At 44.5% G+C, this 15,544-nt stretch overlaps 1 protein-coding gene across 2 annotated transcripts in view; it reads right to left on the bottom strand.

Annotated features, from left to right (window-relative positions):
- Nucleotides 1-1,125: 1,125 nt before the first annotated feature.
- Nucleotides 1,126-15,544, bottom strand: part of ERAP1 (endoplasmic reticulum aminopeptidase 1) — a 40,629-nt gene continuing 26,210 nt past the window's right edge. For both annotated transcript variants that reach the window (XM_055123319.1, XM_055123307.1), the window contains 6 exons: nucleotides 10,815-10,971; nucleotides 9,384-9,568; nucleotides 8,363-8,524; nucleotides 7,762-7,902; nucleotides 7,146-7,227; nucleotides 1,126-1,684 (listed from right to left, as the gene is read on the bottom strand). In XM_055123319.1, coding sequence (XP_054979294.1) covers nucleotides 1,529-1,684; nucleotides 7,146-7,227; nucleotides 7,762-7,902; nucleotides 8,363-8,524; nucleotides 9,384-9,568; nucleotides 10,815-10,971 — 883 coding nt within the window. In that variant the 3' untranslated portion in view covers nucleotides 1,126-1,528. The remainder of the gene's footprint in view (nucleotides 1,685-7,145; nucleotides 7,228-7,761; nucleotides 7,903-8,362; nucleotides 8,525-9,383; nucleotides 9,569-10,814; nucleotides 10,972-15,544) is intronic.

A 15,544-nucleotide genomic window follows, 5' to 3' on the forward strand; every position in this document is an offset into this window, starting at 1 on the left:
GCCCTCAATTAGCAAATATTTAGCAAATACCTTGGTATCACATCACAGTATCATCTGTTGTGATTCTGCTGCAACTTGTGAAAAATAAATGCCCAGAATAAATAGGTGACTGAGACTAATGGAGAAATATGCCAGGATCACATTGAAATGGAAGGTTCCTCCTCTACCTCAGTGACACCCTGCTGTGAGGGGCCTTGCGGAAGAAGCGTGATGCTCCCCCTAGAGCACTGAGGAGCTGTTGTTGGAGTGTCCTGGCCTGTCCACCCATGTCCCAAGGAGTGGCTGGCTGGCTGGTAAAAGCCAGGGTCCCACTTGACCCTGTCTGAGGGGACAGCTTTCTTGCCAATGCCAGACGAGCAGGAGGTGGTGAGAGGGTCACCTGGGGCTATGTAGGGGTCAGGAAGTAGCCTAACCAGTCACCTCAGCTCCCAGCCCTCAGCCCTGAGTCAGACGTCCGGGCTGGGAAGAGAAAGGGACCTCCCGACCTGACGCCACTGTTCGCTGCTTTGCTTTTTCTCTAGTTGGTGTCTCCTGAGGAGTCCCGGGAGCAGCTGGTGAAGGACAAACCCGGGGGCATGGGAAATGGGGTGGAGGTTATGGGGTACAGAAAAGGGGCTGGAAGGCATACGGGTGGCCCAGGGTCCATCCACACCACTGCCGGGCAGAGCCCCCCAAACAAGGACCAAGAGTTAATAGCAAGACTTCCAGAGGTCTCACTTCCTTCAGTGTTTCACAGTGGGGCCCACAGCCCGGGCCCTGTGTGTGGCATGCATGTACCCGGGTCTGCACCTCTCTGGGTGGCCCCGACACAGAAGATGCTAGTGCAGAAGATGCTAAAGTCTCAGTGAAAAGCGTCAGTGAAAAGAGCAAGAAGATGGGGTGCGGGGGAAGGGATTGTGAGGGGGGAAGACAGACTGGGGGGATGGGGAGAGGAAGAGAATATGGGGGTGGGGGGTATGTGTGAGGTGAGTGGGGAGACGGGCAGAGAGTGGGCAAGCATGTATGTTGCTTCCCACAAGGGAACTGTGTTCTGTCCAGAGTTGTTCCATCTTGCGCCTCTTGCGCCCCCGCACCCCCACCCCTCAACCCTGGGCTGGTGTGAACAGACACACAAGGATTCAGCAGTGGAAGTTTGGCACATTTATTTGCAAGGAAGCTGATCTTATCATGACCGGAAATATGCCATCAGAACTTAACTCTTGTTTAGGTCAACTAACCAGTGGTAGTACTGTGGTGTCATCTATTACCAATTTCTCAGATTTAAGGTCTTAATTGAGGACTTTTTGTCCTCAGTGGTCGGGAATCTGTCGCTTGGGTTTGCTTTATGGGTCAATTTTTATAAACAAAATAGATGGTTGCAATAACCTATTGAAGAAAAAAATAACACCCAGCTTGCCACAGGCAAGATCATATGAATAAGCTGAAAGAACTGTCTTCAGCCCAAGATAGCCATCTCGAATTTGAAATTCTACACATTCAACAAAATTATTTTGCTTGTAAATCACAGGAAGCAGCAAGAAACCAATGGTTACAGTCTTTCAAGCTTTTCATTTTGGAGCCACACTCTGATTTTATCAAAATTCTTGTCCATCCAACGTATATTTTCCTCAATGGTTTCAATTGTTTGTTGGACACATCGCAGCTGAGAACCATTTTCTTTCAGAGAACTGAAGAATCCTTTTACCTTGTGAAGGAGAGGGGGAAAAAATGAGTTTTAAAACGTTTGTTTCATTAAGCAAATATACCTTCAGGCGAGTTAAGAGAACCAAAACCACAATTCCAGTGTTTATCAGAATTGTCTCTAGAAGCATTTCCGGGTGTCTGGAGATGCTTATATACACAGAAACTTAGGCTAACTGAAGTGACCTCATGCTAAGGAGGTAGAGTTTGGGGGTGTTGATTTTCTGATTTGGGGGTTTTCTCTTTCTTTTTCTGCTGCTCTTTTACTTATCTAGCAGTTGTCAGGTTCTGAAAGACTTCACTGTTTCCCATTTATTTTAGAATTAAGGTTTAATTCTGCATGTCAGTCTCAGCCAATCAGATGAGCATGTTTCAAACATGATATGTCAAAAGCAGGATGCTCAGTGTGTCGTCTTTGCCAAGCAAAACCATCCAAGCCACCGACATACCATTGTCCATTGGCCCGGCCTCACGTGGTGCTAGAAACACCGTAGGAACAGGCAGCAAGGCAAGACAGTGATACCCGGAATGTGGCCGTACAGGCTTTCATCCTCATGCATCATGTTCTTCCCTTACAATAAAATTCACACACGTTCCATTCAGGTCTCAAAGAGGGAAGAGACTCTTGGCTCAATCTTGAAAAGCCTTTCATCATTGGGTATCTGGACCCTGCTGAGTTCACATCTGAACCTTGTCACAGTACCGACCACTGTGCTGCTCCACCTTACCTTTCCCCGTACATTTCCCAGCAGTCATCCACCCATAGTAGTGTGTGCTTGTTTTTGGTTTTTAGGTCACACCGGGTAGTGTTCGGGGCCTACTCCTGGCTCTGGGCTCAGGAATCACTCCCAGTGGTGCTAAGGGGACCATACAAAGGGGGTACTAGGGATCAAACTGGGGTCAGCCTCATGCAAGGCAAGTGCTCTACCTACCCACTGTGCTATCGCATTGGCCTCCATCAGGTTTTGATTTTGCACACAGGAAGCAAATCTAGGCCAAGATATGTTATTTAGTATAGATCCCAGAGAGTTTTTTCCTTAAAATCCATGCCATAATATGTAAGTTTGGGAAAAGAAGGGAGATACAGACCTTGAAAAAAAATCAAATTCTGCGTCAGAATTTGTTTACAAAATTTACAGTAGGTAAAGCACTTGCCTTGTATGCAGACCCCCAGAGCCCTGTATGGTTCCCTGAACCCTGCCAGGAGTGATCCCTGAGCACTGCTGGTTGTGGCCCAATAAACAACAACAAAACTATTGAATTCCACTTTTAAATAATATAGTCTTTTTTTTTTCCTTTCTGGGTCACACCCAGCGATGCTCAGAGGTTAGTCCTGGCTCTGAGCTCAAGAATTACTCCTGGCAGTGTTTGGGGGACTTTATGGGATGCTGGGAATCAAATCCGGGTCGGCCGAGTGCAAGGCAAATGCCCTACCCGCTGTGCTATCGCTGCATCCCCATAGAGTCATCATATCTCTCAGTCCAGCTTTTCAGTGGACTTAGAGCCCCTTGTTATGACCTATAATGCATTAACCTTCCTTGCTATTCTGCCTTTAGCCGCAAGCTACTGCTTCGTGCTCTCAACACTCAAGGTTTACTGAACGCCAATGAGACGTCTAGGGACACCCTTCAGGAGCTGAAACATATCAGTGATTTTACTAAATGGCCAGGTTACTTCATTGGCCCTGAAAAAGGCCATCATGAGAACACCACTAAAACCAGATCTGTGAAAGTGGTAGTAAAGATCGATGTTAATCCTTATACTTTGACCCCAGAAAAAGTATAAGTATAATCCTTATACTTTAATCCTTATACTTTATCTCTTCTGCCTTCATCTGCTCTGGGAAAGCTGCATCTCAACGGAGTTTTAGGTTCACACCTGCCTTCCGGAAAATATTTTCTGTGTAACAAAAGGATGGAAGAACAGGCTTATCTATGAACTCGTTTGATTTTCACTTTAGAATGTGACAGATGCTCTCTAGATTTGCTGGTAAACGTTTACCTGCCTGTATTTAAATTTGAAATGAATGAACAACATGAAATTAACCTCAGAAATGAGAAGTGTTCAGATGCATTGGGCTACTTCATGGAAGCAATCAAGTGACCAAGCATAGTGACTTAATAAAACGCAGTGACTTGACGTAATAAAAAGGAGTTGCTGCTATGAATCTTTCACCCTAACATTTACCCTCATCTATGCCTGACCTGCCTTCATGAATTATTATGCAATAACTTGGTGTTCTAACACTCAAGAACAATAATAATATTAATACAACACATATGGGGAAACTCTAAAGTTACAATCAACAGAATTGTGTACAAACGTTGTTTTGTTGTTTTTTAAAGCATGTTCCATCATAAAAGAAAATTAGTAAGAAATGGTATCACCCTCAACAATGTTTTGTCCCTGATAAGGAGGCAGGAGAGAAGCAAGTTAGGAGGCTGTCCTGTAGCCTATGCAATAGAATATCTCATAGGCACGCACCCTGTATGATGGGTTATCCTAGGGAACTGAAGCCTGTATGATGGGATATCCCAGAGCCTGTAGCCTCTATGATGGGATATCCTAGAGCCTGTAGCCTCTATGTGGGACATCCCAGAGCCTATAGCCTCTATGATGAGATATCCCAGAGCCTGCAGCCTGTATGATGGGATATCCAGAGCCTGTAGCCTGTATGATGGGATATCCCAGAGCCTGTAGCCTGTATGATGGGATATCCTAGGGGCCTACAGCCTATATGATGGGATATCCCAGGGACCTGTAGCCTGTATGATGGGATATCTCAGAGCCTATAGTCTATATGATGGGATATCCCAGGGGCCTGCAGCATGTATTATGGGATATCCCAGGGTCCTGTAGCCTGTATGATGGTATATTCCAGAGCCTGTAGCCTTATGATGGAAATATCCCACAGGCCTGTAGCCTGTATGATGGGATATCCCAGAGCCTGTAGCCTTTATGATGGGATATCCCAGAGGCCTGTAGCCTGTATGATGGGATATCCCAGAGCCTGAAGTTTGTATGATGGGATATCCCAAAGCCTGTACCCTGTATGATGGGATATCCCAGAGGCCTGTAGCCTATATGATGGGATGGATATCCTACGGGCCTGTAGCCTGTATGATGGGATACTCCAGATCCTGTAGGCTGTATGATGGTATATCCCAGGGCCCTGCAGCCTGTATTATGGGATATCCCAGGGGCCTGTAGCCTGTATGATGGGATGTCCCAGAGCCTGTAGCCTTAAGATGGGAATATCCTACAGGCCTGTAGCCTGTATGATGGGATATCCCAGAGCCTGTAGCATTTATGATGGGATATCCCAGAGGCCTGTAGCCTGCATGATGAGATATCCCAGAGCCTGTAGCCTGCATGATGAGATATCCTATTGGACGGGCAAGATGGGAGACAAGCTTGGTTGGGGTGTGGGCAGAGAAGTAGCCTCGGTGCCACTGCCAGGCGGAGGGCAACAGTGTGGGAGATACTGGGCCAGACTTGGAAGGACTCATGGTGATGCCTCCAATTTTTTTGGCTTTTTAAAAATTTTTGAGCCCACACTCCACTGTGCTTTGTACTCACGCCTGGCTCTGTGCTCACTCAGGGGACCATCTAGGTGCAGGACTGCACCCCAGTCAGCCCTGTGCATGGCAAACTCCCTCTGGGCTCTCTGTGGCCTGGCGATGCCTGTGTTGGAAGGGTTGTAGACGCCTGGGCGCTCTCTCGGCCGCTTCCCTTTCCGAGCCCTTCCTTGAGGCCTGCCACCAGAGCACCAGCGTTTCCTCTGCTCTCGGCATTTTCCCACAAATTCCCGTTTCCCAGATGTCCTGCGGATGGCAGCACCTCCCTCCCCGCCTACTGGCCTCATCCCTACCTCACGCACAGGCTCATTTCCTGGCTGGCTGCTTTCCTAGAAGGGTTTCTGTTGTTACTGTTGGGGAGGTCCCCAGGACCACTGTCTCTAGTGCTTGGGGCTCAAACACCGAATGGAATCCAGGTCTCACACATGCATGGCCTGTACTGTCCTGTGTCAGCCACCGCCCCATGCCCCCAGCAGGATCTAAGCTCTGTGTGGGCAGGGCCTTGTTCACTCTATTCGTCTTAATAGCCTGGAACTTCAAACTCTTCGTGCCTTGCACCAGATGGACAATCAACCGGCTGTCTATGGACTATCTGGTCCCAGCTCGTGACAACTCTCAGGCAGCATTTGGCGTGTGGCTGCCATGGGCCTTCAGAGCATCCCAGCTCCAGCTCTGGTGTGCCTACCAACTAGTTCCACGCCTACAGGAAACAGGTGCAGGCTAAGGATCGTGGCAGCCCTTCCCTCCCCGTCTCCAAAGCACTGCAGGGTGGTGCTGTTCCTAAACTGGGTCTGAGCAGGGCCTTGGCTTTTGTCTAAATGGGGACCACTTGACAAGGCCTGCAAAGTGCATTCTACTACTTTACTGCGGAAACCACTGATGTACAAGGGACAAACCACAGTCGACCCTCACAGCAATTCCTGTTCAAGACAAAGAGCAAATGATGCTCTTATGCTCTTCTCACTGCTGCATGTTCCCAGGGGTCCTGAGTGGGCCGTGGCCTCAGAGCCCCGCCAGTGCCACTGGTCAGCCAAGGAGTCTCGAACCTGCACAGGGGCCGGGAGCACTGGGCCACCTGGCGGAGGTGCACTGGATCAGAGTTCCAGGTCCAGGCCCTGCTCCCCAAGAGACTCGGATGCTTCCTGGCTCCCTCATGCTGGCCAGGGAGAAAAGCACACACTGTTTGCCCATTTTGCCTTGATTGCCAGGAAGCTCTGGGGTAAGTTTAGGATGCAGCAGCCATGAATTCTCAGACCTAGTCCCTCCTACGTTACCTCTCTCCCCTCTGCAGATGCTGTTCTTTTTTTCTTCTTTTTCGGTCACACCCAGCGATGCTCAGGGGTTACTCCTGGCTCTGCACTCAGGAATTACTCCTGGTGGTGCTTGGGGGATCTTATGGGATGCCGGGGATCTGACAGATCAGCCATGTGCAAGGCAAACACCCTACCCACTGTACTATTGCTCCGGCCCCTACAGATGCTATTCTTGATTTTAACATTTATTTTATACACAGACCTAATAAGGAACCCTGAATCCTTTCTAAAAGTAGATGGTGTGTAAGTCACAGGCCATCATGAACGGGGGTGGTGCAGACCAGAGGCTGCAGCTCTGCCTCTCAGGGTAGCGACATCCCTCCCTCTGCTGCTCACACAGAGCACCCTCAGCCAGGTGCCAGGCACACGGCATGAGCTCACTGTTCTGGAAGGGCAGAGCCACAGCTTCGTCCTGTCGCGATAAAGTAGAGCTCTCTGTCACTGTTGTTGTCTATTTGCTGGGTCCCAGCCCTAGCACAGCCTTTAATCCACTTCTAACTCATCCCCCCTGGCAGTATTTGACCTAATGTTTATTAGTAAATGTCACTTAAGTTTAAAAACAATTTTTTTTTACCTCTTCAAGCCGCGCTGTTGTGGAGAATTGATTTGTTGTTCCCATTACCATGTAGCTTATAGAAGGTGAGCCAAGCTCAAACCTAGAAATGGAGAATTTTCAAAAGGTATGAGGATAAGGAAATATTTGCTCAACATGCTTTAAATGCATGTTATAGACATTTAGTTAAAAACCTTTTAGGGGGTGGGGGTAGACGGGACTGGGCAGGGTGGGAGGGACACTGGGTTTACTGGTGGTGGACAATGGGCACTGGTGAAGGGATGGGTTCTAGAACTTTGTATGGGGGAAACATGAGCACAGAAATGTATAAATCTGTAACTGTCAAAAAAAATAAAATAAAATAAAATAAAAACCTTTTAGGCCTGCAAAGGTCTGAGGCATAAGCCCTATCATCTTTACCCCAGTGGGTTAGAGCCAAGGGCAAAAGGAGGCAAAAGTAAAATAGCAGGATCAGCAATTGGGGCAAAAAACACCCACAGGTCAATCCCTTGCTCTCAGTCCCAATCAAAACCCTTCAGACTAGTCACTGGTGGTGTTTGGAGAGTAAGGCCAAAACTAGAACAGAAGCGGATTAAGGGACATTTCCAGTCCATACAGTTTTTTATTAACTACTTACTTTTGTACAAGTTTATTCCAATTTTCCCTCAGGAACTGCCAAGCTATTGGATATCCCACTGGGTTTCTGCCAACAGCTGTGAGAATATCTGGAAACTCTTGAGTTTTTATTACATCTCCCTTAAAACTTTGATCGAGTAGCCTGGAATGTTTAAGAAAAAAATATTAGCAGTGAACAGGCCACAAAATAAATGACTTCAATAATCCTGAAAAAGAAAAGCCAGTCTGTCGATAATAAAGACAGAATATACATTAGTAGTCAGAGAGCAGGCTCTGTACAGATACATCAGAACAGCCAACACTGAGGTACAACATTCATCCTTATATGTTGTCTCATTTGCTCATAAGAAACACCAAGAAAGGTAACTCTAGTATATATGAAGTATGTGATAACTTTTGAAACACTCAAATGTTTCTTCCCTTAAATATTTTCCCAGACACCTGCTTCTCCTGAATAACAAATGATGCGCCTCAGCTGTGTGCCCACATTTCTAATTGTCCCCAAGTCCAATGGGCAAGTTCTGCTCACAATCACAAAACCGATGTCCTTGGGGCTGCTCTGCTAAATTCCTTCTGGCCGTGAACAGGAATGAGTCACTCACCACTGCAGCTTGTCCTGATTGGGGCTAATGCAGAGAGCAAATTCAATTTGGTTCTTCTCAGTGCTGGACAAAGACGACTGGTACTTCCTGTATAGGAATTCCCAGCCTTCAGGGTCCTGGGCCCCCACCGCAAACACTGCCATTGTCACATCATTGGGCAAACTGAGGAAAGAGCACATGGTGAGAGACAAGACACGGGCACTGTGTCTGCATGCACAGAGGTACCCAGTTAACTAGGTCCACAATCCAGAAGCATGTCGGGAAGTACCAGCACCCACAACTCTTTCTTCCCTTCTGTGCTGTTACAGGAAAGAGGCAGGAGGAAGAATCTCAAGTCTCAAGTCCAGTTAGACCACATCCGTCACCACTACTGCAAATATAGAGCCTAAACTATAATCAATTTTTTTAAAATAAAAACAAAGCCAGTGGTGGGTCCAGGGAGATAGTACAGGAGGCAGGGTTGCCTGTATGCAGCTGGCCTGGGTTCAACCCCTAGTACCCCATAGGCTCCCCCAAACCCTATCAAGAGTAAGTCCTGAGCACAACTAGGTGTGGCCCCACGACCAAAATAAATAAAAATCCAGTAGTGTAGTGATACAGGGATGTTAATGATGTGATGTGATGACTTACATCAAATGTACATCAAAACTAAAAACATTAATACTATTGTAGAGCCAAGGCACCTTGGCTTTAAAAAGCATGATTTTTTTTAATCTTAATAACATAAGATTAGGTTGTAAGTAACTTTCCCAAGAACATAACATGAAATACTGCTATGATAAATATCTACATGTCTAACATACTTTATCTGTGGTGGGTGACTTTATAGGTGGGTGCTTTTCTTTGGGGAGGGAAGGGTCTGGGCCACACCCAGTGGTGCTCAAAACTCTCTCAGAGGAAAAACTCTCCCCAAGGGAGGGTACTGGGGGAGACTTGTCTTTTCTCCCAGCGTTTCACTGCCGATGATGAGAGGCAGGAATGCTACACTCTCGGGGGCACATCAGCTTCGATGCAGACATACCTCCAGTTCCCATTCGCATCCTTCCACTCCTTGAAGAGGCCCTTGGCCCTCTGCACACAGGGCTGGTACTTGCGCACACAGGCGAGCAGGAGGAGCTGGCTCCGCAGCATCCGCTCTGAGACCGAGCCCTCGTCCGTCCAGGTCTGCCTGTCAATGAGGTTCTGCAGCAGCCGGATGAGGAAGGCCTGAGGGAAGAGAGGTAGCAAAGGCTCATCCTCGGAAGGGTCCGAGCACACCTCGAGCACACCTCCAGTAGCTACTCCTGCACACAGACCTGACTCTTGAAAATAGCCCTGACTCTTTTTTTTTCTTTTTTCGATATTTTTTTTGGGGGGGAGAGCAACCCAGGTGAGGCTCAGGGGTTACTCTTGGCTCTGCACTCAGGAATCACTCCTGGCGGTGCTTGGGGGACTATATGGGATGCCGGGAATTGAACCCGGCATGCAAGGCAAACACCCTCTCTGATATGCTATCGCTCCGCCCCTAGCCCAGACTCTTGAATAGAGATCACTCACCTCTGTGGCCACTGAAAACCCTTACAGGCCCACTTCTATTTCATTCGTGAAGGGTCAAGAAGGAAAATGAACTTAGTATTTTGTGTAACAATTCTTAAGATAACTTTAGCTTACCCTAATAACTGGAAAGCAGGGTGAATTGGAAATTTTACACACAAAAAAGTTTCACTACTAAATTTTGAGAACAAAGCAACACCATGGTCTCTTGTCAAACATAAAAATTATAGATCTCATTCTTAAGTACTTGCATCCTAGAACACCTTAATAATATAGCATTAAATTTTCTATATTCCAATTGTCCATCCCCAAGTCCAGTGGGCAAGTCCTGCTCACAAGCACAAAACCAGGTGCCCTCAGGGCTGCTCTGCTAAATTTCTTCCACACGTGAACTGGAAAGAATATAGAAGTAAGATGAAGTAAAGCCCTTATGTAAAAAGGCAGTAGCAAGCCCATAAAAATTAGGCATAGGGGACAGAGCGGGTACAGCGGGTAGGGCATTTGCCCTGCATGTGACTGACCAGAGTTCAAACCCTGGCATCCCATATGGTCCCCAATCACTGCCAGGAGTAATTCCTGAGTACAGGGCCAGGAGTAATCCCTGAGCATTGCTGGGTGTGACCCAAAAACAAAAAAATAAAGAAAAAGAAAGAAAGAAAGAAAGAAAGAAAGAAAGAAAGAAAGAAAGAAAGAAAGAAAGAAAGAAAGAAAGAAAGAAAGAAAGAAAGAAAGAAAGAAAGAAAGAAAGGAAGGAGAGAAAATTGGTACAAATTCTAACACTGCCATGTTTATTTTTAATACCAAATGAAACCAACATCTCTGCTATTCAAATACTAAATTAATTATACAGAATTGTAACGCGTCTTTCCAACACTCACCCAAATTGAAATCAGTTAGATAATTTATTTCTGGCCTTTACCTTGAACTGAGTTTCCACTTCATTCATATCTCTTTTCTCCATTAACTTATACATCGGTATCAGCTCATTCAGCCCTTGGAACACAGGCATGATTTCAGTTTCATGTTTCAAGTACAGGGTTAAATCCAAGGCTTTTTCAATGGATAGTTTTCCAATGCTGATCAAAAGACATCATGATTAGCAGTTGAAAAGAAAACCAGTGTTGGCTTTAAAAGACCTACCAATCTTCCAGAAAAACGTCCCACTCTGTCCCAATGGCCCACTGACACTGAGGAGAAACTTCCTCACAGGATAATAGAGCCAGAGCTAATAATTTGTCCCTTCGTGGAATATTAATTGTGTGACATTACAAATGACATGGGAATTTTGACCAGAGACAGAAGTATGAGCTCCTGGAATCAAAACATCCTCATTTCTGTTTCACAAAGAACCTGAATGGAGCTATTCACAGTTCATCACAGAGGGCTGGTGTCAACACCTGGAGGTGGATGCGCCCATGCTATAGAGGGAGAATCCACAACTGGCAGAAAGAGCCAGGGCTGTTGGGCCAGAGAGATAGCACATCGGGCAGGACACCTGCATTGCATTCAGCCAGACAAAGTTTGATCTCTGGCACCCATATGGTCCCCTGAGCCACCATGAGTGATCCCTGAGCACCTCTGGGTGTAGCCCAGACACACACACACAAAAAAAAAACAGAAAAAAAGAAATAGGCCAGACCCTAACATCATGTCCCTTTGCCTTTTCCCTCTTCAACAACCCATAGTGATGTAGAAATCTCCATAAGAGAGAACCCAACATTTGGAGTGAGGGCCATGGAGGCTGTGGGGAACTACAGTTCTCCTTTCCCACCTACTGAGTCCCATGAGGACTTCGGGTCTCACTCAATATTGAAGAAGTTTGCAGTACGGGCTTACAGATTACGATTTAAAAACTGGTATCAAAGGGCAGAAACATGGAAGCCTTCACTCTCTTGTCAACCTCTCTAAGACCCTTTGTTTGGCATACCCCATTTAAAAATGTAATAAACCTCAGGTATCCCCTTTAGAGAGGCTGTTAGACAAAAAAAAAGTCCCTCGTTAAAGTCAAGAGATATACTGCAGGTGGAAGAAATCACACTCCCAACCGTGTACACACCTAATAGGGGACCAGCTAAATACTTAAAACAACTGCTAACAGATTTTAACAAGGACATTGCTAGTAATAAAATAGTAGTTGGAGACTTCAACACTGCCCTATCACCACTAGATAGATCAACAAGACTAAAACTCAGCAAGGAAACACTGGCATTGAAGGAAGAGATAGACAAGAGAGAGCTAATAGATCTATACAGAGCTTTGCATCACAAAAAAAGAATAATACACATTTTTCCCAGTGCACACAGAACATTTTCCAAAACAGACTATGTGCTGGGTCACAAAGCATACCTCAATAGAATTAGGAAGACAGAAATTGTATCAACTATCTTTTCAGACCATGATGCACTGAAGATACAAGTTAATCACACACAGACACAGAGAACCAAATCAAAAACTTGGGAATTAAACAACTCAATGTTGAAGAATGAGTGGGAAAGGAAAAAAATGAAGGAAGAAATCAAAAGATACCTGGAATCAAGTGAGAATGAAGACACAAGTTACCAGAACCTATGGGACAAAGCTAAAGCTGTGTTAAGGGGAAAATTTATTGCTCTACAAGCATTCCTCAGGAAGGAAGAAAGGGCCTACATAGATAACTTGACTTCAGAGCTCAAAATCTTAAAAAAGGACCAACAAAAGGAGCCCAAACTAGGCAGAAGGAAGGAAATAACAAAACTTAGAGCAGAAATTAACAACATGGAAATCCAAAAAACAATCCAAAAGATCAATGAAACTAAGAGCTGGTTCTTCGATAAAATAAACAAGATTGATAAACCACTAGTAAGGCTCACAAAGGAAGAGAGAGAGAACCCTAATAAACCGAATCAGAAATGAAAAGAGGGACATCACAACAGAAACCAAAGAAATTCAAAAGATCATCAGAGACTATTTCAAAAGGCTGTATGCCTCGAAACAAGAGAACCTAGAAGAAATGGATAAATTCCTGGAATCCTATCACTTCCCAAAGTTGAACCAAGAAGACTGGGATACCTGAATAGACCTATTAATATCAAAGAAATTGAAACTGTAATCAAAAGTCTTCCAAAAAACAAAAGCCCAGGTACATATGGATTCACTAGTGAATTCTTCCAAACATTTAAAGAGGACCTATTTCTAGCTCTTCTCAAGCTTTTCCAGGAAATTAAAGAAACGGGAACTCTCCCAAACAGTTTCTATGACGCACATATCTCCCTAATACCAAAAGAAAACAAAGACACCACTAAAAAAGAAAATTGCAGGTCGATATCCCTGATGAACACAGATGCGAATATCCTCAACAAAATATTAGCAAATAGAATCCAACAATTCATCAAAAAGATCATACACTATGACCAAGTGGGATTCATCCCAGGAATGCAAGGATGGTTTAACATCCAGAAATCAATCAACATAATCCATCATATCAACAAAAGAAAAGATAAAAATAATGTAATCATATCAATAGATGCAGAGAAAGCATTAGACAAGATCCAGCACCCGTTTATGATGAAAACTCTCACCAAAATGGGTATAAATGGGACTTTCCTCAATATAGTCAAAGCCATCTACCACAAGCCTATGGCAAGCATTATCCTCAATGGGAAAAACTAAGAGACTTCCCTCTAAAATCAGGGATGAGACAAGGATGCCCACTCTCTCCACTTCTGTTCAATATAGTACTGGAAGTACTTGCAATAGCGGTTAGACAAGAAAAAGATATTGAGGGCATTCAGATAGGAAAGGAAGAAATCAAGCTCTCACTATTTGCAGATGATAAGATACTTACAGAACTTAGAGTGCTTAGAGAACCCTAAAACCTCTATCAAGAAACTCCTGGAAACAATAGACTCACATAGTAAAGTTGCAGGCTATAAAATCAATCCCCAAAAGTCCATGGCTTTCCTATACACAAATAATGAGAGAGAAGAAAGCAACATGAAAAAAGCAATCCTGTTCACAATTGAGCCTCAAAAAATCAAGTACCTCAGAATCAGCTTAACTAAAGAGGTAAAGGACCTGTACAAAGAAAACTACAAAATGTTACTTCAGGAAATAAAAGAGGACACAAGGAAATGGAAATATAACCACTGCTCATGGATTGGAAGAATTAACATTGTCAAAATGGCAATACTCCCCAAAGCATTATACAAATTCAATGTGATCCCTATAAGAATACCCATGACAAAGAAATGGAGCAAACACTTCTGAAATTCATATGGAACAATAATCCCTGAAACACTCCTGAAATTCATATGGAACAATAGCTAAAGCAATTCTTTGGAAAAAGAAAAGGAGAGAAATCAACCTTCCCAACTTCAAACTCTACTACAAAGCAGTAATAATTAAAACAGAGCCACAGACCAATGGAACAGGGTTGAATATTCTGATACACACACACACACCCCAAATATATGATCATTTAATCTTTGATAAGGAAGCAAGAAATGTGAAGTGAAGCAAGGAAGGCCTTTTTAACAAATTGTGCTGGCCAAACTGGACAGCTACATGCAAAAAAATGGGCTCAGATCTCTATCTAACACCATGTACAAAAGTCAGATCAAAATGGATTAAAGATCTCAACATCAGACCAGAATCCTTAAGGTACATTGAAGACAAGGTCAGCAAAACCCTCCACGATGTTGAAGCTAACAGTATCTTCAAAGATGACACGCCACTGGCCAAGCAAGTGAAAACAGAGATAAAAAAATGAGATATCTTAAACTAAAGAAGATTCTGCACCTCAAAAGAAACAGTGACCAAAATACAAAGACAATCTACAGAACAGGAAAGTATATTCACCCAATACTCATCTGATAAGGGGTTGATATCAAGGATATATAAGGCACTGGTTGAACTCCACAAAAAGTAAACATCCAACCCCATCAAAAAATGGTGTGATGAAATGAACAGAAACTTTCTCAAGAAGAAATCCGAATGGCTAAAAGGCACATGAAAAAATGCTCTACATCACTAATCATCAGGGAGATGCAGATCAAAACAACAATGAGGTATCATCTCACACAACGGAGACTGGCCCACATCCAAAAGAACAAAAGCAACCAGTGTTGGCACAGATGTGGGGAGAAAGGGACTCTCCTTCACTGCTGGTGGGAATGCCGACTGGTTCAGCCCTTTTGGAAAACAATCTGGATGATTCTCAAAAAACTAAAAATTGAGCTCCCATTGGACCCAGCAATACCACCCCGGGAATATATCCTGGAGAGGCAAAATGGTATAGTATAAATGACATCTGCATTTGTATGTTCATTGCAGCACTGTTTACAATAGCCAAAATCTGGAAAAAACCGCAGTGCCCAAAAACAGATGACTGGTTAAAGAAACTTTGGTACACAATGGAATACTATGCAGCTGTTAGAAAAGATTAAGTCACGAAATTTGCATATAAGTGGAAAGCATCATGTTAAGTGAAATGAGTCAGAAAGAGAGAGACAGACATAGAAAGATCGCATTCATCTGTGGAATATAAAGTAACAGAATGGGAGACTAACACCCAAACGTAGTAACGATAAGAACCAGGAGGTCTGCCCCACAGCTTGGAAACTGGCCTCACATACTGGAGGCAGCTGAGATAGAGAAGGGAACACCAAGCAG

The sequence above is a fragment of the Sorex araneus genome, chromosome 1, assembly GCF_027595985.1.
Source record: "Sorex araneus isolate mSorAra2 chromosome 1, mSorAra2.pri, whole genome shotgun sequence".
NCBI classification, from domain to species: domain Eukaryota; kingdom Metazoa; phylum Chordata; class Mammalia; order Eulipotyphla; family Soricidae; genus Sorex; species Sorex araneus.